General features: G+C 40.0%; 1 protein-coding gene across 9 annotated transcripts; it reads right to left on the bottom strand.

The window, feature by feature from the left end:
- Positions 1-698: 698 nt before the first annotated feature.
- Positions 699-27,609, bottom strand: MAPK9 (mitogen-activated protein kinase 9). 9 transcript variants are annotated; one of them, XM_085532113.1, is made up of 12 exons: positions 27,456-27,609; positions 23,695-23,869; positions 19,543-19,672; positions 18,376-18,434; positions 17,780-17,918; positions 16,065-16,230; positions 15,027-15,098; positions 11,013-11,195; positions 9,959-10,083; positions 9,404-9,467; positions 8,857-8,928; positions 699-8,224 (listed from the first exon to the last, which is right to left on the bottom strand). In XM_085532113.1, the coding sequence occupies exons 2-12, from the start codon at positions 23,814-23,816 to the stop codon at positions 8,208-8,210; spliced, it is 1,149 nt and encodes a 382-aa protein (XP_085388239.1). In that variant the 5' UTR covers positions 23,817-23,869; positions 27,456-27,609; the 3' UTR covers positions 699-8,207. The 9 variants fall into 9 exon arrangements, with proteins under 9 accessions (XP_085388239.1, XP_085388238.1, XP_015731242.1 ...); XM_085532112.1 differs by having other exon boundaries at positions 699-8,147; XM_015875756.3 differs by lacking the exon at positions 15,027-15,098 and adding an exon at positions 14,707-14,778 and having other exon boundaries at positions 699-8,219.
- Between the last annotated feature and the right edge of the window lie 196 nt (positions 27,610-27,805).

Below are 27,805 nucleotides of genomic sequence, written 5' to 3'. Positions count from 1 at the left end.
CCAGCTCCAGCCCCTGGGTATTAGAAAGACCTCAGGAAAAGTAATTAGATCAAAGCAGCTGATAAGTTTCACTTCAGCTCCCTCAGATGGTTTACAGAGCAAACAAGAAACCATTGCAAGCTTACCTCTTCCAAACTCTACTACTGAACACTCTTTTTCCTTCCATTTAGCTGTGCATCTGCCTCGTTCAGTGAGAACAGAAGGAAACACAACGCTGTTAGAGCACAAGGTGGAAAGAAATGTCTGCCAGCGTCCTTTATATACAGGTAGATAAACCACACACTCTCCTATGACAGTGGTTCACCTGCAACTCACAATGAAGCTTGAAAATCCAATCATGGCACGGGCTGGATGTGGATACAGATCTGCCAGTGTTACCCAGAAGGGCTCTGCAATTTAGAGAAACAAACTTGAAAACACACTCCTTACTTGGCAGTAAAACCAAGAGCTGTTTGTGTGCCCAAACGTTTCTGTTCCTCGGCAGAAAGCAGCTCCCAGCAGCCTCAGAAAGCTGTTATTCATTTATTTTTCATACTTGAGACTTCTTTTTTAGGGGGAATTAAAACTAAAGTGGTAAACGAAACATGCTGTTTTAAGATAAATAAGAACACATTCCCTCGGTTAGATAAAACATTTCATTTCAACACAAAAAAATCAAGAGAGAGAACAGCTACAGTAAATAAAACAGACGCCTCCAATTGCTTCGGTATACATATTTATTTGTCGTTTTACAGTGGCTTTAGTACTGTTTTAGGGTAAGATTTCTGGAGAAGAAAAGCTTCAGAACAAGGCTTTAACTAGCACTTCAGAACTAGTTATTGGCAGCTCTCCTCGTGAATTCTGGTTGCCTTAAAAAAAGAATCTGAAAGAAAAAACCGACCGAGGAAGCATGACTGCTGTCCGTCCAACAAAAATACCCCCCGTCATCCTGAAAACAAAGTCCAGCATCAGACAGAATAGTCACTGCACCAAAGGGAACGTGTTCCTATTGCACAAGTGTCGAGAACGAGATACGACAATCAAAGCCTGCCATAGGCAAAAAGAGGCCACGTGTTTATATCGTCAGACTCCAAAGTACATCTTTCTTGTGAAATTACACAGCATATCATAAGGAATATTAAGGCGATAAAATCAGAACACTGTGACAGGTGACAGGGCTTGATGCTACTCCGTGACGGTTGGGAAAGGGGCTGCAATGAGGGCCCAAAGGGGATGGACAGAGTGTTTGGAGGGGAGGTACAGCCTGGAGGCATTGCCAAGAGAGTTCTCACAAAACAGAGAGCCTGGGCTGCTGGGGGAGGTTCAATCATTGGTAATGTCAGGTTTCCTAACAGGTCACTCAAGGAGCCCAGCATTCCCTTTCATTGCATGTGTTCTGCTGCAATACATTCCCTGGAATTAAGGTTTGAATTTCTACAAAAAACAGTTCATTATTTCCATTTGTTCCATTTCTCTTTAAAATAGATTGAAAAAAAAAACATTACAAAAAATCATATAATCTACGTTATCTTAAGGACCCAAGAAGGTTTCGTTGTACTGGGTACCTGCACACAAGGATCTCTGATCTGCCCTGCTGGAGGAATTTGGATACACAACACTACTGGAACCAGCTGTGGGACCCGCGATGCCCCAGAACCAAACTAACAGGATTATAGCTATGTGCTGCTATCTTTTCTAATCACGTCCATTTAATTGGTGTATAAAACACTTGAAACAATCGCTCTAAAGAAGCAAACTCTACCACGGAATTTTAAACACTTGACTTTAGGAAAAATTTGGAAACCCGATGAAGGTGAAAATGCACGTCAGTCATTTTACAAAGTTTGGTTTGCCAACATTTAAGAAAAATATAGGTATCAAAACCAGACAAATTCATTGCTAACAATCTGTTACGTTTTCCTTTAAAAAATTAGCACCAATTTAAGCATCTGAATTGATAGAAAAAAAAGCTAGAGACACACACGGCTCTTCAGAACAGTGATTCCCCATTAGCAGATAAATCCATAGCGTGTGTTACAGGCACTAACCCAGCTTCGCTATCGCTAACAAACAAACATGGCTCTTACCTGATTGCTTTCTGCTCTGCTTTTGTTATCCTAGAAATTACGATGAAAAGACACAGCCTGGGGAATGCACACAGGGGCTCACACATGGGCAGGCACATCACAGAGCACTGTGCTGCTGTGGGGACTCTCCTGCTATGGCATCCATAGAGCATCTATCATGGTGGAGTCCCAATGGAAGCAGATGTTGTTGCCTCACACACTGTATATGCATCTGGATTAAGAGCCAAATGGTAATAGAAAATTTTTGCTTTAAGGAAAAATCCTAGTGCCCATAGCTAGCCAGTTACACAGAGCTAGAAATAAAGACTATGCCATACTTTATACAACAGATGCCTGGGTAGTCATGCTGCTGTTGAAGTCACCCTACATGCATTTATTTATGCAGGGAGATGTTTCTCAAATGATCTCTTCCTACGTGTTAAATTTGAGCCCATAAAAAAAAAAAAAATCTCAAATATTACATCTCTGAGAACAGGTTTACATTTAAAGGAAAGCGCTGATCAAATCTATCACAATGGCAACCAGATTGAAACATATCAAATATTTTATATGTCATTCTTTCTCACGCCGTATACTGGTTTTATTGAGAAGAACCCTAAAGTGCTTCAAACCCAACAATTAACAAAGCTGATTTCTGTTGTGCAAAACTGCAAGCACCTTCTCAAAAAATAAGCAGCAGCATCAAGGTGTATAAACTTCACGTATATTCTCTACTTTCTTTTGAATACTCGGACCAAAATAATTTGCCATATTTTCAGTAACAAACTGCAGAAGACTATTTTATTATCTTAATTGTATACTGGACTTGCTCTACATATATTCTTTGAAATAGCGGACCTGGGTAAATTTCCATCCACAAAGCAAAGCTGTGGGGTTGAAAACCAACAACTGAAATTCAAGCTACAAAAATAGCCATTTTTTAAAGCAAACAGAAACGATGATCTCTTCACTTTCCTCCAACACTAACATGAGAGAAGATGGCTTAAGTAAACCATCAGTTTAGCTCCAGACATGTCAGCATGCAGCAAAATTAAAAGTGATTTGGTAAGCTGTGTGATAAGCTATAAGAACACCACTATTACTCATGTAATAGCCAATCTAAGATATATGAGCCAGAATATATTTTTTTTCTCTGTCATACTTTGAACATGTTAAAAAAAGACATTGAAGACACAGCGGCAAAGCAAAGTGACTGGATTCACCTACAGGAACTTCAGTCCAAATTCTGGATCTGGGTGCACATATCCCCAGAGCAAAACCAGTTTTGAGCAGGAAATACACTGTGCGCATCCCAGGAAAGAATTTGGCTCCCAGCATACAGCATCACTAAGTTTAGCATCAAGCCCTGATAGAATCCATGTGACGTACATGGAACACACAGACAAAGGCTGTTTAGCAGTGACCCCTGCGCTCCCGTACTGCCATTTCAAGAGTCACAACTCAAATGAAATGCTCCACACAAAACTGAGCCCATGTTCAGAACCAGCACTGTGCTCAGGAAAGATTTGTCTGCACCTCAGCAGCTCAATTCCAGCACACACTGACCGAGGGGACTGCACTGCTGCCCAAAGCAGTGTTCCCTTCTGGGAGGCTCAGCAGCTCACTTTGATTCTGAATGTCCAAATCTTACTTCATTTGTCAAACTGTAATTTTAAGCCAAACAGAAACCAATCCAGCACTGCAATTTAGCATTTGAGGTCCTTCCTTTAGTACAGAAAAATAAAACATATGGTATTACTATTTTTTTTTCCCCTCCCACTTAATTTTGAATAAACATATATATATACTCTGTCAGAACTTAAAGAGACAAAAGCCCTCTAGTCCTGAACAGGCTTTGAAACTTACCAACAAATCAGTTAATTATAAGTTTAGGTTGGGTTTCATTTTCATTCTTTTTACAATGCAAACCCTTTCAGGAAAGGACACAAAGCCCCAAAAGCTGTTTGCAAACACTGGTTCCAGTCGGACTTGCTTGTTGTGTATGCTCTGTGCAGACAAAGCCCTCGTTTTAACATTTGCTTCTTGTGTTTTTGGCATTTTCAATTAGAACAAATGCAACTTGTCATACCATACCATTTCCTCAAAGCGCACTTACAGGTTTCAAAATGCCAGGTTTCTCTTTCTAAGGGTTTTGGGGTTTGTTTGGTTTGGGATTTTATTGAGGAAAAATGATATGAGCACAGATAAACCTTTAAAATATACTCCATTTCTGCAATGCCAGTCAGCTACTCAGTGTTCATACATCTATCAAGGTTTCTGGTAAAGAATCTGATTAACAGCCATAGAGCCATAGATACTCTTATTTTCTCTTCAGGTGAGCAGTTAAGATTACAGATTGCATCTATGTTGACCACCACTTCTTTTCAGTTGTAGGTCATAAATTGCTTATTGTTCACTGCAGTAGTGTTAACACTAAACAGAGTCTCTCATACAGAAAGGTAACATTCGTGTTTACAAAACTGAGCAGGTTTCTATTATATATACGCATATGCATACACACATCCTTAATCTTTAAATACACATAAATATTTATAAATGCCAAAGTGCAAAAAAAATAAGGTCAATCGCATCACTTTACATACATGATTTTAGTATTAGGAATAAAAGTGATTATATTGCACACCAAACTCTCTATACTTTCAAACCCCTGTGAAGTTACATGGGCATTTGGTTTTCCACCAGCGATGGGATCTCACAGCATCCACAACCCTTACACAGATATGGGACCAAACTTAGCCTGCAGCCAGGAACACAACCACATGTAAAGCCTGCATGCAGTGCATGTACAGTCTCTATGTGCACACAGGGACAGCATGGGAACTACATCATGCATCTATTCTGCATGTGTTTTGCTGAATATAATCTGCTTATCTGCCTTCTCTGAGAAATGGATGTTTATTCGGGTTCTGAGCTGCTTGTTTTCAATTACACCAAAATCAAAATCCACAGTACTCACAGACTTGTAATCCCAAGCATACTCCATAAGCAATGATATTTTGGTAGAATTTAGAAGCTTTGAAGTATGCGGCAGCGAGAAGCCATTAAGAACATAAGGTATGGGACAGCTTTTCCTATAGGAATATTCACAAGGAAGCTCAGTCCCAGGGCTTATTTTGTTCAAAACAATGTGTGAGATAACAGTATATAGCATGAGAAGGTCAGATATCAGTTCACATCATGCAGATAGGGCAGTTCTGTGTTCAAAACCAAGAAACAACATTAAAAAGCTACTCGAATGACAGAGCATTTTGGGTTGGAAGAGACCTGGAGGCCATCGGGTACCTAAACGACATGAAAAATCTTCGTTGCATTAAACCTTCTGAAAAAGTAGAGGTTAAAATGATGAATGCAGTACAGTGCAACTTCAGTTGGAAATGCTAAAAATGAATCTTGAATAATAAAGTCCAGAAGATTACTGCCATAGTGAATCAAGAATACCAAAATGCACAGCAGTGACTTCTACAGAGGGCTCTGGTGTAAAGTAGGAAGAGCCGTAGTCAGTTACCAGGCAGGTAAATGGGACAGATTTGCTCTGCAGCTGTTTCAGCAGGAGATTAATGAACTGCTGGAGATCTTTGTCCCTTATGTTCATACAGACAAAAAAGCTTTTTCATCAAGCGTAACATGAAATGTATACAATGCTGCATTCTACCACTCTTCAAAGACTTCAGACAGCCTTCTAAAAAAGGAAGGCAGAATCTACGGATGACCAATGTGAGATTGCTCAGAGGATGCTATTTTTGTGTGCTAAACTTGTATCGTCAGGAAAGCCATCCCTTTATAAAGAAGTACTGGCTTAACACCGTTACGTCACTGGTAACTTCTGAAAACATCACTAGAGACAATCAATAAAGCACAGCTAACTTCTGAAATTCAACTGTTAGTTTCTCTGTTGTTTTGGATTGTGGTTTTTTTTGCTTGTTTTTAGTTTCATTCCATAGTGGTTACAGCTTTTGATGGGCTGAAGAGGAAGGGAACAAAACCACAGCTAGCCTGAAATCACTAATGGCAATTTTGAATAGGTGTCTTTAATAATTTTAACTTACACATATAACAGTGATTAAAAAAATACAAAAGAACAGCAACCTGTACTGTATGGCTATACAATAAAAGCTATTTCAGATCATTTTTTTTTTGTCAGTGACAAAAATGCACTATACATAGTCCATATATACCGTCAGTATCCAAAGAAACAGGTTTTAGACCAAACAGCTAAAAACCCAAGCCCTCAATGTCCTACAACTCCAGATTTCTTTAGAAAAAGAAGTCATAATTCCAGATGAACATTCTGAAGTCAACATAATAGCACTGCATTGCATTTTTCTTCTCTGGGACAGCAAAATCTCAGTAATTTTGCTACACCAAATTAAGCTATTTAAAACCATATGGGTACAGTTTGTAACATGAAAGCAATGCTTGCATTAGATAAAACTGCTGCTTTCAAATCTTAAGGTCAGAAACAAGGGTCAGTTCTCTTCTACAGGAGTGTATTCCACATCTCCATAATGCAGCTGGCTGCACCAGCACATTCTGTAAGTTCTCTGCATATATTCAAGTCAGCAGTATCTGGATCATCAGCTGAATACAGTGCCCTTAAGAAAGTGGTGTTTTACCTTGCTTTGCACAACTCTGTTGCTGTCACAGTCATACAGGTTTATCTCAAACGTTCCCACGCATGAGATCCTTTAGCAGCACTTCACACAGCTGTGTGCTGCTCTGAAGGGATGCGCACACATTCACAGGTGTGCAGTACCTGCTGATTTAAGCCCTACTCCACCACAAATATTCTCTAAGGATGTAACAGATTGCGCAGCTGGTGTTTGTGTTACACAGCCCTAAAAACTGCATTGAGAAGCGTGTGTTGAAACAGAAACAATCTCCTCTCCTCTGACACCGCATTTAGAAAACGTACATATTAAATATATTATGTTTTCCTCTCCCAGTAAAAATAGAGAGGATTTCTTAATTTGGAACTACAGCTAAGTTCTGTTCAGTAAATAATTAATTGACAAATGACTCAAAGCTACTATATCTTTGTTTTTTTTAATTACTCACTAAATAGAATGGACCCATTTAAAAAAATGGAAAACGTTCATGCAGCTCTTTTTCAGGCCACTTAGACTGCAAGTCTCTCCAATTCACCTGTCACTGAATGAAGAGCATCACATATGTAATTTCCTTTTCTGTTTCAGTTAAAGGATCGGTATCACGAGCTAAAAAAAATACAAAACATTTTAGCGCTCTGCCCTCTTTTAAACAGGCACAGCTTCACAAAAAGTCACCCATCCTTCAAGATTGAACTAAGCCACTGTATCTTCCACCCACGTTCAAATAACTAGGAAAGCGTCAGATATTCATTGATGAAATATGAGGGTATGGCTATACTCTTTGAACACTGTGTTCTCCTCTTCTACAAGAAGATAGAACCATTGGGAAGTGAAGATGGAAAGGGCTCACAAAAGTGCTATATGGAAAAGTAACTGCCCTTTAAACACAGGACTGAGAGTGTTCAACATGCGAGTTAACACTTACACACAACACTCCGGTTGTTAAATAATGCACACTGTCATAGTCACACATCAAAACAAACTTCATAGACATTGTACATTCAAAAAACTTACAAATGAGCAATACTGTACTAAAATGTAAACAACCATTGATGTCACAAAAGCCTGCCAGTTAGGACTGAAGATGCATGAACTCACTCAAGAGAAGTTATTGGCTAGAAGTCTATTATAACTGCTCACCTGAAATAGGCTGAAACAAAGAAAAGCCTGTAATAGTGTCTAAACTTTTTTTGTTTTTTTGCTCCTTAGACATTGATTTGCTTTCATTCTACAACATTAAGCAGGCAGTTCCATAACAACTGAGTAAACATAAAAACAGGCATTACTTTAGCAGAACATGCAGAACATGGAGTTTTTCTACTTTGTTCCATTAACTTACAAGCAATTCAGGCCCAATGGAAGCAAAAGTTCTTTTCCAAAGATAAGTCTGCAATCCTGGCTGATCATCGGCATCCTTCAAGGGGTCCTGTCAAGGCATCGAGGCTGCTGTCTGTATCTGAAGCCAATGTTTGCTCTGTTGACATGGATGAAATGTCATTGATAGATGATGACTGGGAAGGACTGGTGTTGCTATTCACTGCTGCATCTGTGCTAAGTAAACCAAACATAATAAAATCTGAGGCAAGACAATATCGCAAGCACAAATAACCACACTTCTACGTTCTGAGCACATCATTTTCCTCAGAGAAATACTTAGAAAACAGACAAATCATTAAACAGTAGAAATGCACGCATTAAGCTTCTCAACACTTAAAACCTGCAGCACAACATTCCAATTGTTGAACCAAAAGAAAAGCAGCAAACATTAAGGATTCAACTACAGGCAAAAATACTTCATGCTATTAGCTGTCTTAAAATAAAAAGCTCTAATAGCGTTTGAAAGGTGCACATTCATTCAAAGCCAAGAAAAAGCATTGAGCATAACATACATCTGCACAACAGCTGATGTAACATGGCATCAGTGGTTTCAGATGAAGGAGCCTTCCATGGAGAAGAGAGTTCAGTGTGTTGGATATCCAGCACTTAAGACTTGCTTTCATACAACTCATTTCATAACAATGAAAAATTACTGCCCACGGATCTCCAAAGGCTGACCAGAATCTTTATCTGTAACAACAGAACTTTCACCTACCTGTACTGAGTAGGACTTTTTTCATTCCTTTTAGTCCAACAGATCACTCTAAGCAGCATAACATTATAGAACTACTGAAACGATGACTAACCTGAGGGCTGATCTTTTACCACACCATTCTTGCTTCTTTCTTCCCAATCCATTACTTCTTTGTATATTAATTCTTATAACGTAGGAGGAATAAGAGAAGAGACAGAAAAAACATCATTAAGATCACAAGGGATTTAAGCACTATTTATAAATGTGTAATGGTACAATTAAATAGTGACAGGTCCATCTGTAAGTACCACTATATGGGTCAGGACAGATTTAGGACACAGCACCTGAATAAAATATCACAGACTTCTAAATGTAACAAAGCTCCATTACTTGTTTCAGTTCTCGATGGTATGGTACACGCAGGATGGCTCACCCTCAACTCTTCTAGAGGAAAGGATTTACTACAGCGGATCATACATACACGCACGAATATTTCCTCCAAACAGCACATTTTTCCATTATCAATGTATTTTCACATCACCATAAGCAGTACTGCACATTTTGAATAAGATCCAGTCAGTTACACAATCCAGCACACGCGCAACAGGAACACACAGCTCACAGTACAAGTTACGTCATTGCTCATGCTCCCTTTTTACCTTTCCATTCTTCAATTGCATGTTCTCTCTCTTCCAGCTGTGCATCATAAATTTGAGGTGGAGGCTACAAAGAAAATTAAGTTTACATGTTACGTTGCAGGCAAAACTAAAAATGATGGCTTTCTCAGCCAATTGTTACCTCCCTCTGGCAGTCTATTCCCTGGAATGTAAATCTCCAATTTACATTCATTTCACATCTCCAGGCTTTAGATTCTACCTCCCACCGAAATGCTTCTTAAAAGCATCAACTGAAAATGAACTTTTGTAAGGTTTGGCAGGGCCTCAGATGAAGCCCACTACCCATAATACAGCACATCACCACCCTGCAGGCAACACTTTCCACAAAGGGAGCTACCAATAATCACTTTCAAAACAGCATCAATTCCACTCCACCCACAGCTCTTCAGGTGGTTCCACCTCAAACATGAACCTGAATGCTTACGTGCATCTCACTAACCAAAACACGAGTTCAAAGCACACACTTGGATCCAAACTAAAGTTATTCTTAAAACTGTTGAACTGATATCTTAAAATTTATTTTAAATGCAAACTTACAGCTTCTGCTTCAGCTGGATCATACCAGACAGTAATATAAGGGTGACGTAAGGCCTCATCAACGGAAATTCTCTTGTCTGGATCTACTACAAGCATTTTTGATAATAAATCTCTAGCTTGACTGGCTAGAAAGCAAAAATGAAAAAGAACATACACATAAGGAGCTGTAGATTTTAAACATCTGACAAAGCATACACAAACAGATCTCTTGAGCTTCAGTGCCTCCCAACAAGTTCCATTTGTTGGTGACATGCGAATACTTAATTTCTAATCCCGCAGAGTTAAATAGGTCTCACTGAGCACTGTTTTTAAGTCAGCAGAGTAGGACTCGAGCTGCACGTCTCGCTCAGTACCCAGCAGCATTAGGCTGCACTGCCAGGACAGGCAGCGCGACAGCAGATTTCTTTCAAAAGGAGGTCACAGTCCTCTAATGTCAATGTTATTTTACTGTAATCCAAAATATAAACCCTGCAGCTGACATAAACCAATCTCAATTCTGAACAGTTACGTCGCTGCACAGGTCACAGTTTGTCATCAACTACTGCTCATAAGCCACATTTTGAAGTGCATAGTAAATGGCAGCACCATTTGACTGGCAGTTCTTTTTTTTGTCTGAACTACAAATGCTGTATAATAAAATAAGTTGCTGTAGCCTATTTTGTATAAAACCTCGTGTCTGCCCATAGGACTGATTTTTTCAACTTCTTGGTCATTTATCTAAAGCAGCTGACATGAATTACATTCCCATATGAACCAGAAAAACATAAATAACTCTAACAAGTGCTACTTTCAGAAACATTTCAGCCACAAACATTATTCAAGACATTCAAATGAAGTGAATTAAAGAGAACAGTGAAATATCTCCGTATTTCTGAGCTAATATTAAAAAATCAGAATCTGTCATATGTGGAAAAAAAACAGCAGGTATGGAACTTATGTCAACACCCACCGCAATACAGATATTCTAAATTAGTTGTTGTTTTGTTTAATTAAATGTATTGCAAACATTTTAAATTAACACCTTCAGAAGAAGAAAAAAAAAAATCTGTCTTACTTTTTAACTTGTCACGGTCAGATTCTGATGGAAATATCCAGTCTGGGAAGAGCTCTTCAAATTTAATACCTGGATATTTTGGCCTGTTTTCTACATAATTCCTCACTGTAGGCTGTAGTTTCTTCATGAATTCTGCTGAGGGCGTTCCTAGTTGTTCAATTACTTTATTCCATTGATCAATATCTGCACCACATCTTTAGGAAAATCAGCTGCAGAATTTGAAGTCTGCGCTACACAAAAACATCACTTGCAGAAATCTGAAAAGCTGAAAGCCTGAACTAATAATAAAACAAGAACTCCAATCTAACATCAACAACATTCTAGAACTGCTGTGGAAAAAGCTACGCTGGCAAAAATCTAAAATATCAGTTTTGTAGGATAGGGACAGACCAGAAATGGTGCACAACTCATCAGGATTAAATATCTGCAGTGAATTGGTACCTACTGGCCAGTTCTGAAAACATGGCTTTGGGAGAGTCAAAACGAAGGTTTGTTCTTTAATTACACCCATAACATAACAACTATGGGGACAGAAAAGAAAGAAACACAAAGGCTGCTAGTGAATGACCTGACGTACATCTAACTGTACCAGATGTAAAAATACATAAAAGAATACATAAAAGAATACATAAAACGTGGTATTTCTTTTACATATTTCTACAGTATCAACAATGCTAATACAGTAAATTTATTCAGTTCAACACTTCCCATTTTTCCTGATGAGGAATGTGCAGTTCTAGCAGTGCAACCACAAACCTCGCAAACGTATCTGAACTCAAAATCTTTTCTTTCAAACTATTGATTCTTACACCAGTTTCTTAACAAGACACATCCACTGCACTTTGAATTGTAGTTAACACAGACTATCATTTAAGAAGCACTTACTTTTGTTAGCATGCCAAAAATACATCCAGAAATATCCTTCCTGCTAAAGCTTTAGACTTCAGATGCAAAGATTGAAAGTGGTATCTGCTTATTCAATACATTCCAATGGAAACACAATATTAAAATAAGAATTAAGAAGTCAGTATTATTAACTCTCATGCTGAAACAGAGCACATACAAAGCAAATTTTGACACGCGCCAGGAAATTTTGTTGGAAAAGTAATTTGTGCAAGAAGTCCACCAATCCAGATTCAAGAAGGGGTTGATGATTAGAGTGGCAGCTAGCCAAATTCAAGGGCATTCTATGGTGGCTTGAAGGTGGGGGATCTATTCCACTCCAGTAATAAAAATGTGGGGAAAAAAACCTGACAAAATATTTTCTCCAGCATAGGTTGGATATGAAATAAGCAATGCCCATAATCAGAAACTCAATCAGGAGAAAACCTTAATGCTGATGCAAAGCATGCAGCGTCCCTCCAATAACCTTGCAGTCTGCAGACAAAATTACCCTTTCTGTTCAACTAATGACCCCAATCTCAAAAGTAACCCAGAATCATTCAGTCCATAGCAGAGTGCCTGTCTGCTTTGTGAGACTCTGGGAGAAAATGTTGAAAACAGAGTCCTTATTATAATCAATTAATAATAAAGCATGACTTTTCCCAAGAAATCATGACTATGCTCTCATGCTTTTTCCATCAGTCAGGCAGTTTCCTTTACCTCCTGCACAGAAGAGCACTGAAAACATTCTCTGGTGCCTCTAGGCTTTCCATTACTTCATCTCCAGTATCTACGCTGGGTGTTTTTTCTACGTTTTTCATCTCTAGTTCAACAGCAACTGCCAGCTTCTCAGCTCAGGCTATGGCCAGGAGCAGGTTCAGCCCATCCTCCACCCTGACGGTGCAGAGCATCTCAGCCCAAGCAGGGCTCTGTTGCAACACTCCAAGAAATCCCTGCTGACCATACAGCAACGTACAAACAACTGGATCCGAGAGCAGTTTCTCCTGAAGACAACCACAGGCACATCATTAGGCTTTGTTCCCTGATCAAAATACCAAAACGCTAAAGACATATCAAAACTTAATTAAAAAATCCCAAGGCTGTGTGTAGCAGCATCCATCCCCCTTAACCCCTGTAGTCAAAACAGACTTGTGGCTGCAGCTAGAAGAAAATGACAATTATTCCAGACCAAACTGATAACTGCATAAGCCAACATGACTTATCTGTCAGTATCACACATTAAAGGGAACTGAAAGACTCAGAAGGAAAAAACCCTAAGCACAGTTATGCATTTTGATAAGATAGAGGGGCAGACTCTTTGAAATATGGACTGGTGGAGCTTCAGCGACCTCCAGTGAGCTACAAATGGTAACTTGCATATATGAATACAAACAAAATTTCCCTCCTTTTTCATGAACAAACCAAAACAGCCCATGCTGACATGCAGATGAAGGACACATAACATATATGAAGAATTGTGTTAGGTTGGTCTGAAGGCTTTAAAAGGTAAAACAATATAGAAAGGAAGAAAGGTAGAAAACAGACTTATTTAACAATCATTTATGCAACTAACTGATAAACGATCAACTGCTGAAGATTAATTAGTGTCATGAAACTTTGAATTTAAAATAGCCTCTACAAGACATATAGCTATGAAAAGATCATAGGAGCACATACTTGGTATTCTAAGTGGTGGGCCCAGCTTCTCCTTGCTGACAAGCAGAAATATTATACAACATATTATTTCAAAAGCTTGGACCACACGTCCTTTGGTTTTGGGTGCCTTACAGCCCAGTTTAATTGTATCTTCTGCATTCTATTTACTTACTGACCAATTTGGAATATCTTGCCCTGGAACACTACTAATATGCAAGACTATTTTTTATAAAGGATGAAATTGGTTTAAACCCAAGTTTTCCTTTAACTGGAGTTTGATAACGAGTTTTTATTCATTTTTCTAGGAAATCCTTTTAAACACATACAATTATTTGAAGAATATGTATTTGATTAAATAATTACTTCTATCCACCTCACAAAGTGCAAATGCTTCTCTCTGATCCAGTAATACGTTGTTGAGATTTCCCAAGTCTAAGGGCACGAGGGCATAAAGATTTTTACTTCTAATACAGAAAGGTGCTCACAGTTTCTATCACGTAACAAAATACAACTCTGTGAAGATGAACTTGGGTCAAAAATACTGGAGGGAAAAGGGAAAGAAGGATAATCTTATAGAAAAAGTAAGTCCAAAATAAAGTTTTCATAAAATGATAACAAAAATTTTAAGAAATTGTTTTTCTATTAAATAATAATAGTAAGAAAAAGAGATTTCATGCAGTGTACTTGCAATTAGCACTCATTGGACAGCAGCATCCTAACGAGTGAGAAAAAAACCTGGTTGAAACTGAAAAAACTCGTACATTAAAAAGTAAGTTGAACCAAATAGGAAGCCAAACCCATGCACAGTAAAAGCTAACTTAGTAGATTTCTGCTTCTAATACTTATCTACTAAGAACAACAGTAAGAAAAAACAGGTAATGCTTTTTTTTTTTTCCCTTAACCTACCAGCATTCTATTAAAGATAGAAAAGCTTAAGCTGTTAGTATAAATTCTACAGATTCAATCAGTACAGATTACAATAAATATAGTCTGCTAAGAAAATAAAATAGGAAGCTCAACAATTTGGTCAATGACACTAATTTCATAGCTTACAGCAGATCTACTAAAACATGGTTGAGAACAGTGCTTTAAGCTTTTATACAGATCAAAGTATGTTCCTGGTGGAAGTGGTTCAAGGATGACTAGGGAAGGATACGATCAGTGCCTTGGAATATCACACAACCTTTCACCAATTCTCCCATGATGCAACCAACTGACCAGATATCAACTGAAAGTAAAAATGAAATGATCAAATTATGAAGTATCATGAACAAAAGTGAGGAAAACAAACAAACAAACAAAATGAAGACATCTAGCATCTACGGTAAAACACAACAATGTGGAAAACCAAACTGCTAACAAGAATCTTCAATCATTTCAACGCCAACTAATTAAACTGTTGCTACATTTTGTTTTCAGCACTTTGTAAAATATTATCAGCATTTACACTTCTGAAACGACCGTGCAGAAGGATACAATCTCTTCCTGGGAACAGGACTTTATGGAGGACCATTTCTGCCATAATGCACCCAACAGACCAGATATCCACTATCATATGTTAGGTGTAACAAGGACAAAAGATTAAAGAGGTTTTTTAAGTATCACAATTATTAATTTGTAAATTCACACTCTTTATTTATAGTTGTGCAGATAAGTATTTTTGTCTCATCCAGAACTGCCTCCATAGACGTTCTCATCCACGTGAGCACTTGCAGTAGAACAACTGCCACATGCATCAGTGTACATTTTTCAGTGGCTCAGCAAGGTCCTGCAAGTCCCTTGTATCACACAGCTAAAGTATCCCCAAGCCCCAGTGAATAACCGAAAAGATGTACTAGGTTAGAAGACCAGAGGAGGCAGAATGTTACTTCACAGCCAGTAAATACCAGCAAGTAAAACAGTAATGTGGGTCAAGGACAGTTTCCTTGCCAGTAGTTTTGTTGGCTGAATGTTCAATATATAAAGCCTTTGTAAATATAGTACAACACCCAGCCTCTTTAAGTGCTATTTATATAGATTTAGGGGAATAAACTACATGGTTTATGGGAGAATCTGAAATAGATCTTTAATGAAGTCATCACAGACGCTGGGGGGACAGACTTAGAATATGCTTCACAGTAAAAATCACAATGATAAAAAGGTTTATTATTTTACACACTGATCATCGGTTAGTTGGTTTTCTAAAACATCATGCAGCATAGGTTTCTCATAGATTGGTATATAGGTAGGATAAAGAAAAATGCAATAGGACAACAAAGGAAAAGGTAAGACAGCAGGGAAGCAGGAACAGAACATGCTAAATGGAGATATGGATACGGTAGAAAACTCTTATTCTCCACAAAATACTTATTGTGCATTTTATTTTTATGTTTTAATAATCTCCAGTAATGTGATTAGCATTAAGAATAGACACAGCAGAGGGAAATTAGCTCTGTCCCAGCCTTTTAAAGCTATTATGTTTGGAGACACATATGCTTTAGACAAACAATTTAAAGCATCACTCCAATAACTTACCATTCTCTTTATATCCCATTCCAAGGATAACCTCTGGCGCTCTGTAATATCGTGTTACTACATATGGAGTCATCATAAAATTAGTACACGCCGTTCTTGCCAGTCCAAAATCAAGGATTTTGAGTGTACAATCTGATTTTACTACTATGTTGCTGGGTTTCAAATCCTAATAAGAAATTACTGCAGTTAAGGAAGGATCTACACACTGAATGATACACCCCCCCCCCCCCCCCCCCGAAGTCAATAACATCACCAGTTTACCCCATGACAGCACTTTTACATTCGTTTGCATTCACAAGAATTTGAATTACAAATGCATATTTGGACTCTGCTCAAGTAACTGATGTAGTTTCAACCACATGAATTATGCTTTCAGGTGCAGAACTTCCTTTTCTTAAGGGAGGCAGGAACATGCAAATAGGAAAGCAACCAATTTTTGCAGAATGGCATTGAATCAGCTTGCTTGCAGTTTCTAATCTTCCTCACAGACTTTTCTCTTGAAATAACTGAATAATTATTTACAGTAGTTGGCAGTGAAATTTGTTATCTCATCTTGTTATAATGCTGGGCCATGTGAAGCATATCAGATTTCAATATTCATCTATTAATAACAGAGGTTGGTGTCACATACATTATTTCAAGCTCTGTTTAGTCACAGACCCTTTTAAGTCATCCCCAGACATATTCCTTTGAGCTATCCAAGTTCTGTCCCTTTCCTAGCCTGGCTTCTCTCCAAAATCCGATCTCTCATCTAATCCAGAGTTTCCACTCAAGGTCTGGACAGGCCTTTTTGCTCTGGTCCCAGACTAACACAACACAATCCACTTTAGCCTCTCTATTTAAATAAACTTCCTGCCTTTGTTTGGCTATTCACAGTTTGGTTAGTTTGGTTTCACCAATGTCCCATTTTCATGTCTGACCAGCATCAGTTCTGTCCAACTGCTCTGTTAGCTCCAACAGGCTCAAATTTCTCAGCAAACATTTTGTCTCCCCCTTAGCTCCAAATCACAGCCAACAAGTCAGGTGGAGTCCAGCCGGAATTCCAGCCCTCCCCTTCAGTCTCTTACACGTTAACTATAAACAACAGTAGATTTTTCAGCAAGGCAGAGATTTGTTGCAATTTATACAGGCTCTCCATTATGTTTATGGATTGAAAGTGAAGAAAAAAAAAACCACATTAGACTCGAAGCTGGCCGAATTTTTCAACTCCCAGGGAGAAGAGATTTAAAAGGTGTATCCTGGAAATAGGGGGAAAAAAGAACAGGAGAGGAACAAAAAAAAACCAAGCATGACTGTCAAGCAGAATGACTGGTCATGGAAAATACGAAGAGCAGCTGCAGAAAACCAGAATCAGTTGCATGAAGTATGCTCAGGACTTTAAAGTTCTGAACAACCATTCGGTAATATAACTTGTAAAAGTCAAATATTAAATTGGAAAGACTCATGCTTTAATAATTTGGAAGGTACACAGTTGCACATATATTTTGAGTTTATCAGTTCAGTATCACTTAAATCCACAGAACTGATTTAATCTGTTTTAAGATCTGTTAACAATGCATTGGTCTTCATCTTCAAATCTGAAAACCTCCACGTACAGTCATAGTATGAACAAAAGAACTATAAACACACAGAACAGCAATTCCCTGCCTAACCCTCAGGTTCATAAGAACATCTGTATTCATAAAGAATATCAGTAACAATCTAATACTACCTACTCTGTGGATGATACCAGCTGAGTGGAGATGTTTGATACCACATAGCATCTGGTAAAGGAGATAAGACATTCTTTCATGATCCAATTCCATATGAATAACTTGGCACAAGTTGGCATCCATCAGCTCCATAACCAAATATCTGAAGCAGAAGAAAACATTCATAAACCATAAGAACAATAAGAACGCTTAAGATTTTAAGGAAATATCATTCATTAACACCATTTCAAAATTAGAGTCAATCACTGGAATCACCACCCACATTATATCTGGCTGTCGAGTTATTATCCATAAGTGACCCATTTAAAAGAAGACAATGCACACAAAGCAGATGCAGGTTAAATCAGCAAAGTATCATAGATAGATAAACAAATGGATAGGAGGCAAATAACTACTTCCCACTTCCATTTGATGTTAGTAGCAAAACAACTTTATTTCTCAATTTATTTCAGAAGTGCCAAGAAAGACTGACCAAAGCTCAGACTTAGGCTTTAGTTACCCTCTACTTTCAGCACAAAGACAGTGGGATAGCAGAGCTACACTGCTATGGCTTAGTTGAATATTTGTCAGGAAAATTAAAACAAAAATCTACTACTTACACATCCTGAAATTCTTCCAGTGACTTCTGTGGTGTAAATACATTTAATAAACTAATTATCTATAAAGAAAAAAGAAGTTTCAGCTTTAATTCAAGTAAAAATCCAATCACTACAGAAATTATTATTCAAATCCAATTGCAAACCAGGACTAAACACAATTTAACATTAGTTGGTTTCACTTAACTCACACTGAAGAACTGTTGTTTCAGATACAGTTGAAAACTGCAGCACATGTGCTGAAGGGACTAAGATAGGGCACAAGCTTTTTTTTCCCCTCTACGTTATTTAACACCCATATCCTTCTTCAGTACCTGTAATGTATTCCTTTTTCCCCGCATGAACAATAATCTCTTATTTTAGAACGTGTACTGGGCAAGAAATTTTAATTAAACAAGAGCAAAGGTGACGCCCCATTCAATTTACATTGTTACACATAGTTTCTAAAAGAACTGCTACCATTACTATGTTGCCATCCTTAATTACAACCTTGCCTTTATTCTGCTACTTCTGGGCTTCACCAAAAGCTTATTTCAGACTATTTGACTCCGGGAACTTTGACACTCGAGTACAAAACTTTCACCATCATCACTGTTCCCAGTTTATATTGGCATCACAATACAACACATTGTGATCCTTATATTCTTGTACTCGTATGTTCAAGTACATCAAGTAGAAAGCTCGATGACCTTGTATGCATGTACGGTATGTCTGCATTTCAATTGTGTTTACTGGTCAACCTGCACCAATATACCTTCCAAATCCACCAGGCAAACATTATATTTAATAAAAATCTTGCATAAACTCAGGAAATATAACTACAGAGCAGCTAGAAGAGCCAAACCCACAACCAAACCCATTGCCAAACAGGCCTTGCTGCAGTTGGATGTAAAAAGGCAGATGCACCACAGCAAAACCATCTCTAAAGTCCACACTGATGGTAAACCCATAGTGATGCTGCAACAAGAGCCTCCTGTTCTGGGCACTTCATCCTCCAAACAGCTCAACCGAGAGCTGAACCTCACATTGTAAAACCCACTGCAAATTTTTCTGGTTTCTCTCACCATTTTTTTTTTTTTCTGCTACTTTGGTTAAACATTTGCAAGAAAGCAAATCTTGAGCTTTTGAGATATGAGAGAACGAGAGAGGGAAACACAAAGGCAGACTTACATTTTTGTGATTGACACATTTTAAAAGAACAAGCTCTCTGTAAGCTCTCTTTGCGTGGGTTTGATTCTGAAAAGGACGACTCAACTTCTTTACAGCAACGTTTATTCCAAGGACTGTATCGAACGCAGCACTGCAAGTTGTCAAAGACAAACAGCTTAAGTTGAAGTCTGCTTGGGGGAGAGGCGAGGGAAGAGGGGAGATGGGAACAAGGAAAGAAATGAAGATTTGAGGAAATAAATACCAACTAAGCTGCTTACACTAACTTCATTTCACATTTAGAAAAAAACACATTAAAAGAGAACCCGAATATCCCTTAAAAAACAAAGGCAGGCTGAGCAGAAGCCACTAAAATTCTTAAGAAAAGCCTTCTGTGCCCTCCCCCAAGTAAGACAGAATCTGCTGACTTGAGACTTCTGTTCAAAACTGAGAGATCTAAAAATATGTTAAGCACGTTTTTAAGTAATATTTCAGCTGTCTGTATATTTCCAGCTTAGTCTGTACACTTGGGAACTCTTCTGGGCACTGTTGCTGACTGACATTCATTTAACATTTGCAGTATTCATTGATCTTTCCTAAAGAACAATCACAACAACTGATCTGCCCTGCAGGCGTCAGTGCTCTCATATGGATGTGGATAGTTTACAACTCAAAGCAATTTCAGTGCTTCCCAGAAAATTAATTGTCTGGTTTTAGCAAGAACAAAAATGAATATGGAAGATTTACACATTGCAGGGAGAAACGCAGCAACTTAAAAATGAAAATGACCATTAATTTGGTAGTTTTTCCAGTTGTTCTTTCCCTCTGTAGTTGAAGGCACAGGTGCAAACACTTTAAAAACAGTAAGAATCTAAGGCTAAATTACGTGTATATCCAGAACAGGACTAAGGTTGGAATATTCCTCATTATTAACACACAGGGAATTTGACAAAATACCTGCAAATGCATACCAGGAACAACACAGAGTTCCAATCTATTACCTCTCTAACTTTAAATAAGGATTGCCACATTATTTCCATGTAATGCTACTTTCATTTGGTAGGAAAGAATTCTCACTCATGTCTTTTCCAAAGCTGCCACTTTGTGAGCTCCTTCCCTGTCTCATCAGGACACAGACAGCACCAGATGTGAAGGACCACCGTATTACAGCACTATTACAAGAGGTGCAGCTCATCTCCAGCAGCAATACTCAAACCGTATGCAGTCTACCAACATCAAATCACTGCCTTCCCTACTGGAAAAGGTACCACCAGCATCTGGCAGGGTTCACACACAAGGTGCTGTTATCTGGGAGTTCAGTGCCCACATTTGAGTCACCACACTGTTTTCATTAAAGGCTTGCTAGTTTTCATTTCGACTCAGTTCTGTGACACACACAAGTTATTACTCACAGTGATACAATCACTCTCAGATTTAAAGCTTTTTTATTTAACTATTCAAAACAAAACACAAAATGGGAGGAAGGGAACCAGTGAGAAACTGTTTTCCTACCAGACATGAAAGATGAAAGCTCTCGTGTTTCCAATATTTCATCAAGAAGAAATTTCATGTACAATTTTATGTATATTAATGGCTTTAACAGCACCCTGGTATTAGCAAACAACCAGTAACCAACAGGGTCCACAATAAACAGCTGTTCAACCCAGTCATGAGCAGCAAGCCCACTGCAACAGTGGGACAGACAGTTCAGGGAAGAAATCCCTTTGCAATGTGCAAAACCAGGTATGTGTCACAACTCCATCCCAGCACATACAAACAACTTCACCTCTACCTTCCTTTATTTTTTCTCCTTATCCACACGACAGTGACTGACATTGAGTCTCCATAAAGAATCTGTATTTGGTAGCTCTGAAGAACCTCCACATCTCTCCTCCCACCCGAAAGCAACACCAACCTGATCACAGTGAATTCTATTAAAGTCTTCAGAGCACTTTTAAAAGTTTGCATCTTGAGCCAGCTTTTAATAATAGGAGTAAAGATGCCACGTGCCCAATGAACTTATAAACATCTTGACCTAAATTACAGCTAGAAATTGTGCTCCAGTTCTGCAGGCAAAGGACTTTTGCCTTGAACTGCAACATGCTCCTGCTGTGGATTCCTGCTTCACCAGCTCTGCTTCACTCACTCTTTCCCCACTGCCCAAACACAGGTTTGCAAACAGCAACAAACTCCTGACTGTTTTCTTCAAGTGCAACTGTTATAGACAGCACAAACTCACATGAGTTTCTAAGATCACAGTTTTGCTATCTTGAAGGACAGAATAACTTCGTTGGGACAGAAAAATCAGGTTGACTATTTAAACATCTGAAATCCAGGGCAAGAAAGGAAAAACCAATATCAAGCCTCAAACAAAAATTCTTTCAACAAAATCATTTTGTGCAAGCAGTTACTCATTGATAAATAGATTCTAAGGTTTTGAGCATGCTAGAACATAATAAGTGTGAGTAGTCACGTATAGAAGCACACTTTGTATATGAAATACACAAACTCTACATAAAACAAGCAAGTTCCTTTTTCATTTTCTAGAGTTTTCATTTTGTATTTCATTTACGCAACACACAAATAACAGTAAGATTTTCCTAGCCAAAAATGACAGGATGGCACTCATCCTATGGTGAGATTTCTGCACTACGTACCCTTAGATTTTGCATACTTCCCCTGGGTATTTTAGGGACTTTTACAGAGAAATTTAGATTTTGCACCTTCTTCAACTTGGACATAATGTTCAGATGTTTCACATGAAGAATTTATGCAATGTTTTATTCTGTTGTTCCAAAAATCAAGTTTTCTCAAAACAAGTCAATAAATCAGATCATCCCTTTCTCCACCCAAGACACTGACCTTAGCACTACCCCAACTGTTTTGAAGCAACGCCTTGTTTAAGCCATGTCATTCAGAAATGCACTGCTTCCAATGAAAGAAGCAACTACAACCACCTTTAATCCTTACATACAATCTAGAACAAGCATATCATCAAGAATATTTATACCCAGAGATGTTTGCACCACACTAATGCTTACCCAAACACCAGTACTAAGATCTAGCACGCCTACCCATTCCTCACTCAACCCACTGAATAAGAATGAAATATGGTGCTCTTATCTCACTTATTTTTTCATGTTAGCACTCCTTTCCTAAGTATAAAACATTTTTTAAGGTTTTAAAAAAGCCAGAAAGTCATGGGCAGGTGCTGTATAAAGGGCTGCTTGCAATATGAGTCATCCCTCTTATCCTGCAGAATTTATAGGCAGACAGAAACAGCAGACTGGGCTTAAAGCACGAGCAACACACCACGCGTTTCTGATTAAGTCTGATATTACAGACTTAATAAGTATATCTGTTTGCTCCCTCATGTATGGAATTGTAAAATAACATCGATAAGAAGTGCTGCTGTTACCCAATAAGTTTTGCCCGACAAAACAAGGGCTGGCAGTAAGTGGTGCAGAATAGACCGCTGCAGTCTAAAAAACATTTGAAATTGTTTACCTTTAGCTGGCCCAGAGGTGTGGTGCCATACAAGAGACTACGGTTCAGGATCAGACTAATGACTCTCACGTCCTGGGCCAGATGAGGCTGGACACATAGCTGAGGTGACACAGCAAGGAAGAGATGGCCAGCCCAACCCCTCACAGCATCACTTCCTGGTTAATCCATGGAGTGACAATGACACTGATCTGCCTCGTCCTGCCATTTAATGGCAAGGCACTGCATTGGTGGCTCCTAGAAATGGACAGGAGTGATTGGGAATAAAAGGGGGGGAAGAAAGGGGGCTATGATGAAGAAACGAGTAAAACTCAGAATCTCTCACCATCTCATTGTCATACCTTACACTGTAATAGCATAACTACATGGGGAAGGTGAGAACTAAAACAAAAATAAAGTGGTTAATGAGAAGGAAATGTGTTGACCCTCTTCATTTATGATGTTATCCAAACATTACTTTTCCCCTAAAATCAAAACAAAAGCTAGTTCCCCACACGAACTACTGCAGGCAGGTATTTTAGTAACTATTTAGTCCCTCACAACCCTGTAGCAAGAAACAAAGCTCATCGATTTTGATAATATTGGACACCCTGGCACCCCTATCAGGAACACATTCATATTTTGTTACGCATTTAGAGCTTTTTATGTTTAAATAAAATGTTTATTACTCACCAAACAATGCCCTGTGCCCCTGATCCTATGGGCTTCAATTGCTGGTAACGTTTTAGTACAGTGAATGTTGAATCTGCAACTTGAACACTGTAAAACTGGCTATCGCATTTACTGTCACTCATGGTGTAGTGTCATGTAGTTTTCTCTCTCAAGGACCTGGTACAGGCTTCAAGATCTTAAAGAAAAAAGAAAACAAATGTTCAATCTGAGTAATTCCAGGCAGACAAGATGGAAGATAGATTATGCATATTTTAACACATATGAATTTTTTAATAGCATACTATTAGATAAGCATTATTTCAGCTTCACTTACAACTACTGCTAATGAAAAACCCCTGCAGATGAGACAACAAATAACCACACCTTTCCCAGCTGTAAGCAAACATCTCATTCCAAGCCCCAACACAAAAAGCAGCTAAGTAAACAATTGTGAAAGCAAACAACACCCTCAGGCAACAACTCTCTCCTCCTCGTAGGAGACTCCAGCACTCAGCCAACTTCCGTAACCCTGAGGTACTGCTATCACCACCGCACTCCTTCCTCCCGTCTTTAATACACATTGACATCTATGCCATCAGTTAGTGTACTTCGAGTCCTACAAGAATTAAGGGAGTTGGTACTACAGCTTGAAAGACCCAGCCACACTGTAACAGTTAGTTTTATCCCAAATGCATTACGATGATTAAGGACTGCTTTGTTTGAATGTTAACAATCCCCTTTAGTGAAGGCAAAAACAAACAGCAGGCAAAAAGAAATTGCATTCAGGAAGTTACACTGCAGTTTGCCTCTCATCTGCCTTGCTCTCAAAGCTGCAACTGGACTTTCTGAGAGTCCAGAGGGCAGCAAGGAGCAAGGGGAAAGGACATCTCGTTAAATGGGTTACTTATGAGAAACAGACTAGAGGAGGAAGTGCACCAAAGACCAAAGAAAGGAGGAATGAAATAATGTATGAACACAATGGATGTGGTGATTAGCACAAAGATTCTGGTTAGACATTTTAGAAGATATGAAGGAAAGGGAAGAAGGAGAAACAAAGCCTGCTTTGCAAAGGTAGAAGAGGTGTAGTGCTAGACAAGATTCCCTAAGGAAGTTATGGGCTCTCCCTCTCTAGATGTTGGTGCTACACTAAAATCTGTCTGTAATTAATTAGATGTAGGTAATTACACCTGAGACTGAGGTAGTGGACACACATAATTTCACATGCAACATAATAGGTAATGCCATTACAGCCCAGACTAAACTGCAAAGCCAAGAGTTCCCCGAAACAGGAAATGAAAGCAGATCACCTCCCCTATAAGCAGCTGGCCTAACCACCCAGCTGTGCTACATCATTTGTAGCTAAAGAGAGAGCAGTTATTCTCTCCCTCTTCACCAGTCTACAGAACAGTGGAGAGCCCGTGCAAAGCAGAAGAGCCTCGACAGCAACCCAGAAGCACATCCTGGAAGGGCACAGGGCTACATGAGCAGCTTCTAGCAGCTTCAGGAATTAGAATATGGGCCTCTCTCAAGTAAATACTCAATCTGGTCATCTCTAGCTGCTATTAGACAGTAAGGAATGAACCCACTCTTCCTGTCTTTTACCATTCCAGAGCTATAGACACTGATGCACCACAGTTTTTGATTAACAACCCCCGATCAGCCCTGGTATTTTCTGTATATCTCCAAATGCTGGAACACAGACACAGCTGGAAAGACAAGACTAAGGAAAAGGCCAAGATTCTCTCTCTGAAAAGGGCTTAAAGAGGGGAAAACAATGCAGACGTGGATTACTCTGGAAATCAAATTAGGCCTGTTAGTTATGTGGGATCTATGCTGGTACTCCTTTATGGGTTAATGAAGATCATTGAAAGAAAGAAGCAGAGGGAAAAGGAAGTGATCCTGAACCAAAGAACCCTCACTGTAAGAAATCTCATCTGTACAAAGTCATCACTTGAAAAAACAGTTTAAAGACTAGGATAAGCTCTTTAGATAAGACCCAAAGAGGGATTTGTGAATCACAACACACAAGCTCTATGTATTCTGACATCCTCTGGAGCTCACTGTGCTGAGCACCAAGCCCCCCTCTGAGCCCTATGCTATGGGCTGCACGCTGCTTGGTTAGGACTCAGGTTACTTCAGACATACACACTAATGTAAAACTAAATGCCACAAGACTGTAAGTATTGACATAATTTAAGTCTCAGTGTCTATTTGGGGACTAAACCCACTGAATAAGGTTGCCCATCTCTCAACAGGGAAAAGTACATCTGACAAGTAAGTTTATTAAACCCCAACTGTTACACTGCTACCCGAGACCATCTGATTCATTGCTCCCCTTAGCAGGTACATAATGCATCCCACACATCTCCCATGCAGGAATCCTTTGAGAAGTTGGCATTACTTCCATGTAGGAAATGCACATTTTCATTCATGGCTTCCGAGCTGCAGCAGACAGGAGCAGTGCCAGACATGGGAGTCATTCATTCATGGGACAGTCAGCAAACATACTTCTGCATATTGGTAAGGGCACTCAATTACGGTGCTTCAAGATAATTTTCCTATTTTTGAGCACGCATGAGAGGCAGATAAATTGGGTGCAGGTTTCTGTGTCTGTTTTAATAATGCGCTCATACAACCAGAAAAACTAAAAAGCACAAAGCTGATTTTACTCTATGCATAGAGATCACAAGCGCTTACAAAAGTGTGTTCAGCCTCAGTTCATGCAGAGTAAAACAATCAAAAAGAGGAAAACAGACACACCAAACCTACCCCCAATGAATGTATCAGCTGTCATACAGAACTGCAGCAAGGAAGTATTTAGGGGTTGGAAGCAACTGCACTACAGTGTATGTACACACTGCACCAGTCACCTCTGCAAAAGGCACCTATTAAAATGGCAACTTATTATTAACCAGATCCATTCCCTGGATATTTTCCACGTCAAAAGCTTCTGAAGCAAACAGGTTGGAACAGCTAGGAACATTCCCTGCGCTGTTTTGGATACAGAAATGTTATCACGATGAACATCAAGAAACTGAACTTCAGGCTAAACTGCACTGGAGACAGAAAGAACCCACGGAGCACACACACAAGGAGTATGAAAAGACAGGGAAACCACACTGAATATTCACCTTTACAAACGTAAATTAACCAATACTGGCTTTATCCACTCAGTTCTCTGAGAAGCACCTCTGTCTTTAACCGGCCGAAGCTATTAGTGAGCAGATCTCACCGACAGCCACCAGCCCCGCTGTCATTTAGCTGCTAAACAAACGCCGAAAGCAAACACTGGCTGCACCTCGGCCGGGAGACGGAGGGGAAAAGTTCAAACGTGTGTGTGCCGTGCAATTATTGCGCTGTGAAATCACGGAGCAGCCGTAGAGCCCAGCGAGCTCACGGGATTCCTTCACTCGTGCGGTTTCCGTCGCGGAGCAGCACAGCGCGGCCCCCGCCCCGCCAGCACCGAGCGCTGCCAGGGCCGGCACGGGGCGCTGAGGGCAGGCAGCGATGCGGCACGGGAAGGGCGAGGGGCACGGCACGGCCGACAAGAAGGAAGGGGCCCCCAGCTCGGCCCCTCTGCCTCCTTCCCCGCTCCGCAGGGCCGGGCCCGGCTCAGCGACACGCGGGGAAGCCCGGCCCAGCCCCGGCTGCGCCTGGGCGGGCGGGGCCCGCGGGAAGAGCCGGGGAGTCCTCTCGGCACAGGGCCGGGGGGCTCGGCTCAGATCGGGGAGCTCCGGCTCCGGCCCCGCCGCCCGCACCGCCCTCCTCGCGGCCTCCCTCACCGTCTCTCTCCCGGTCAGGCTCCAGCGGGACGGGGCGCGGCGCTCGCGAGCCGCGCAGCCACCTCCGCCGCCGCCTGCAGCTCCTCCGGCGCGCAGGGCCGCCACAGCCACAATGGCCTCCCGGTGCTCCGCGCAGGCCGCGCCAGGCCTCAGCGCGCTGACGGACAGCAACTCTGACCAATCGCGAGCCCATACCGAGATGCTCAGCCAATGGCAGGCTGCAGGCGGGACAGAGCTGGCGCTATATAAGGCAGGGCAGCGGGGAAGGACCGCAGTGGGAGCGGGCAGGCTCAGCCAATCCAGGCGCGGTCTCGGCCCTCCGGCGTGATGTCATCACCACACGTCAGCTT

Source organism: Coturnix japonica, unplaced genomic scaffold, assembly GCF_054131305.1.
Source record: "Coturnix japonica strain WE unplaced genomic scaffold, WE-NBRP24 Scf048, whole genome shotgun sequence".
Classification (NCBI taxonomy): domain Eukaryota; kingdom Metazoa; phylum Chordata; class Aves; order Galliformes; family Phasianidae; genus Coturnix; species Coturnix japonica.
The sequence above is the reverse complement of the archived record's forward strand: the minus strand, read 5'-3'. Positions and strand labels throughout refer to the sequence as shown.

Coding starts and splice junctions, on each gene's coding strand:
- MAPK9 (XM_015875756.3), bottom strand. CDS start 23,816: ATGAGTGACAGTAAATGCGATAGCCAGTTTTACAGTGTTCAAGTTGCA. Junction 16,231..17,779: donor CAGCTGGTATCATCCACAGA/GTAGGTAGTATT, acceptor ATTTCTTATTAG/GATTTGAAACCCAGCAACAT. Junction 9,468..9,958: donor ATCCAGCTGAAGCAGAAGCT/GTAAGTTTGCAT, acceptor TTTTCTTTGTAG/CCTCCACCTCAAATTTATGA.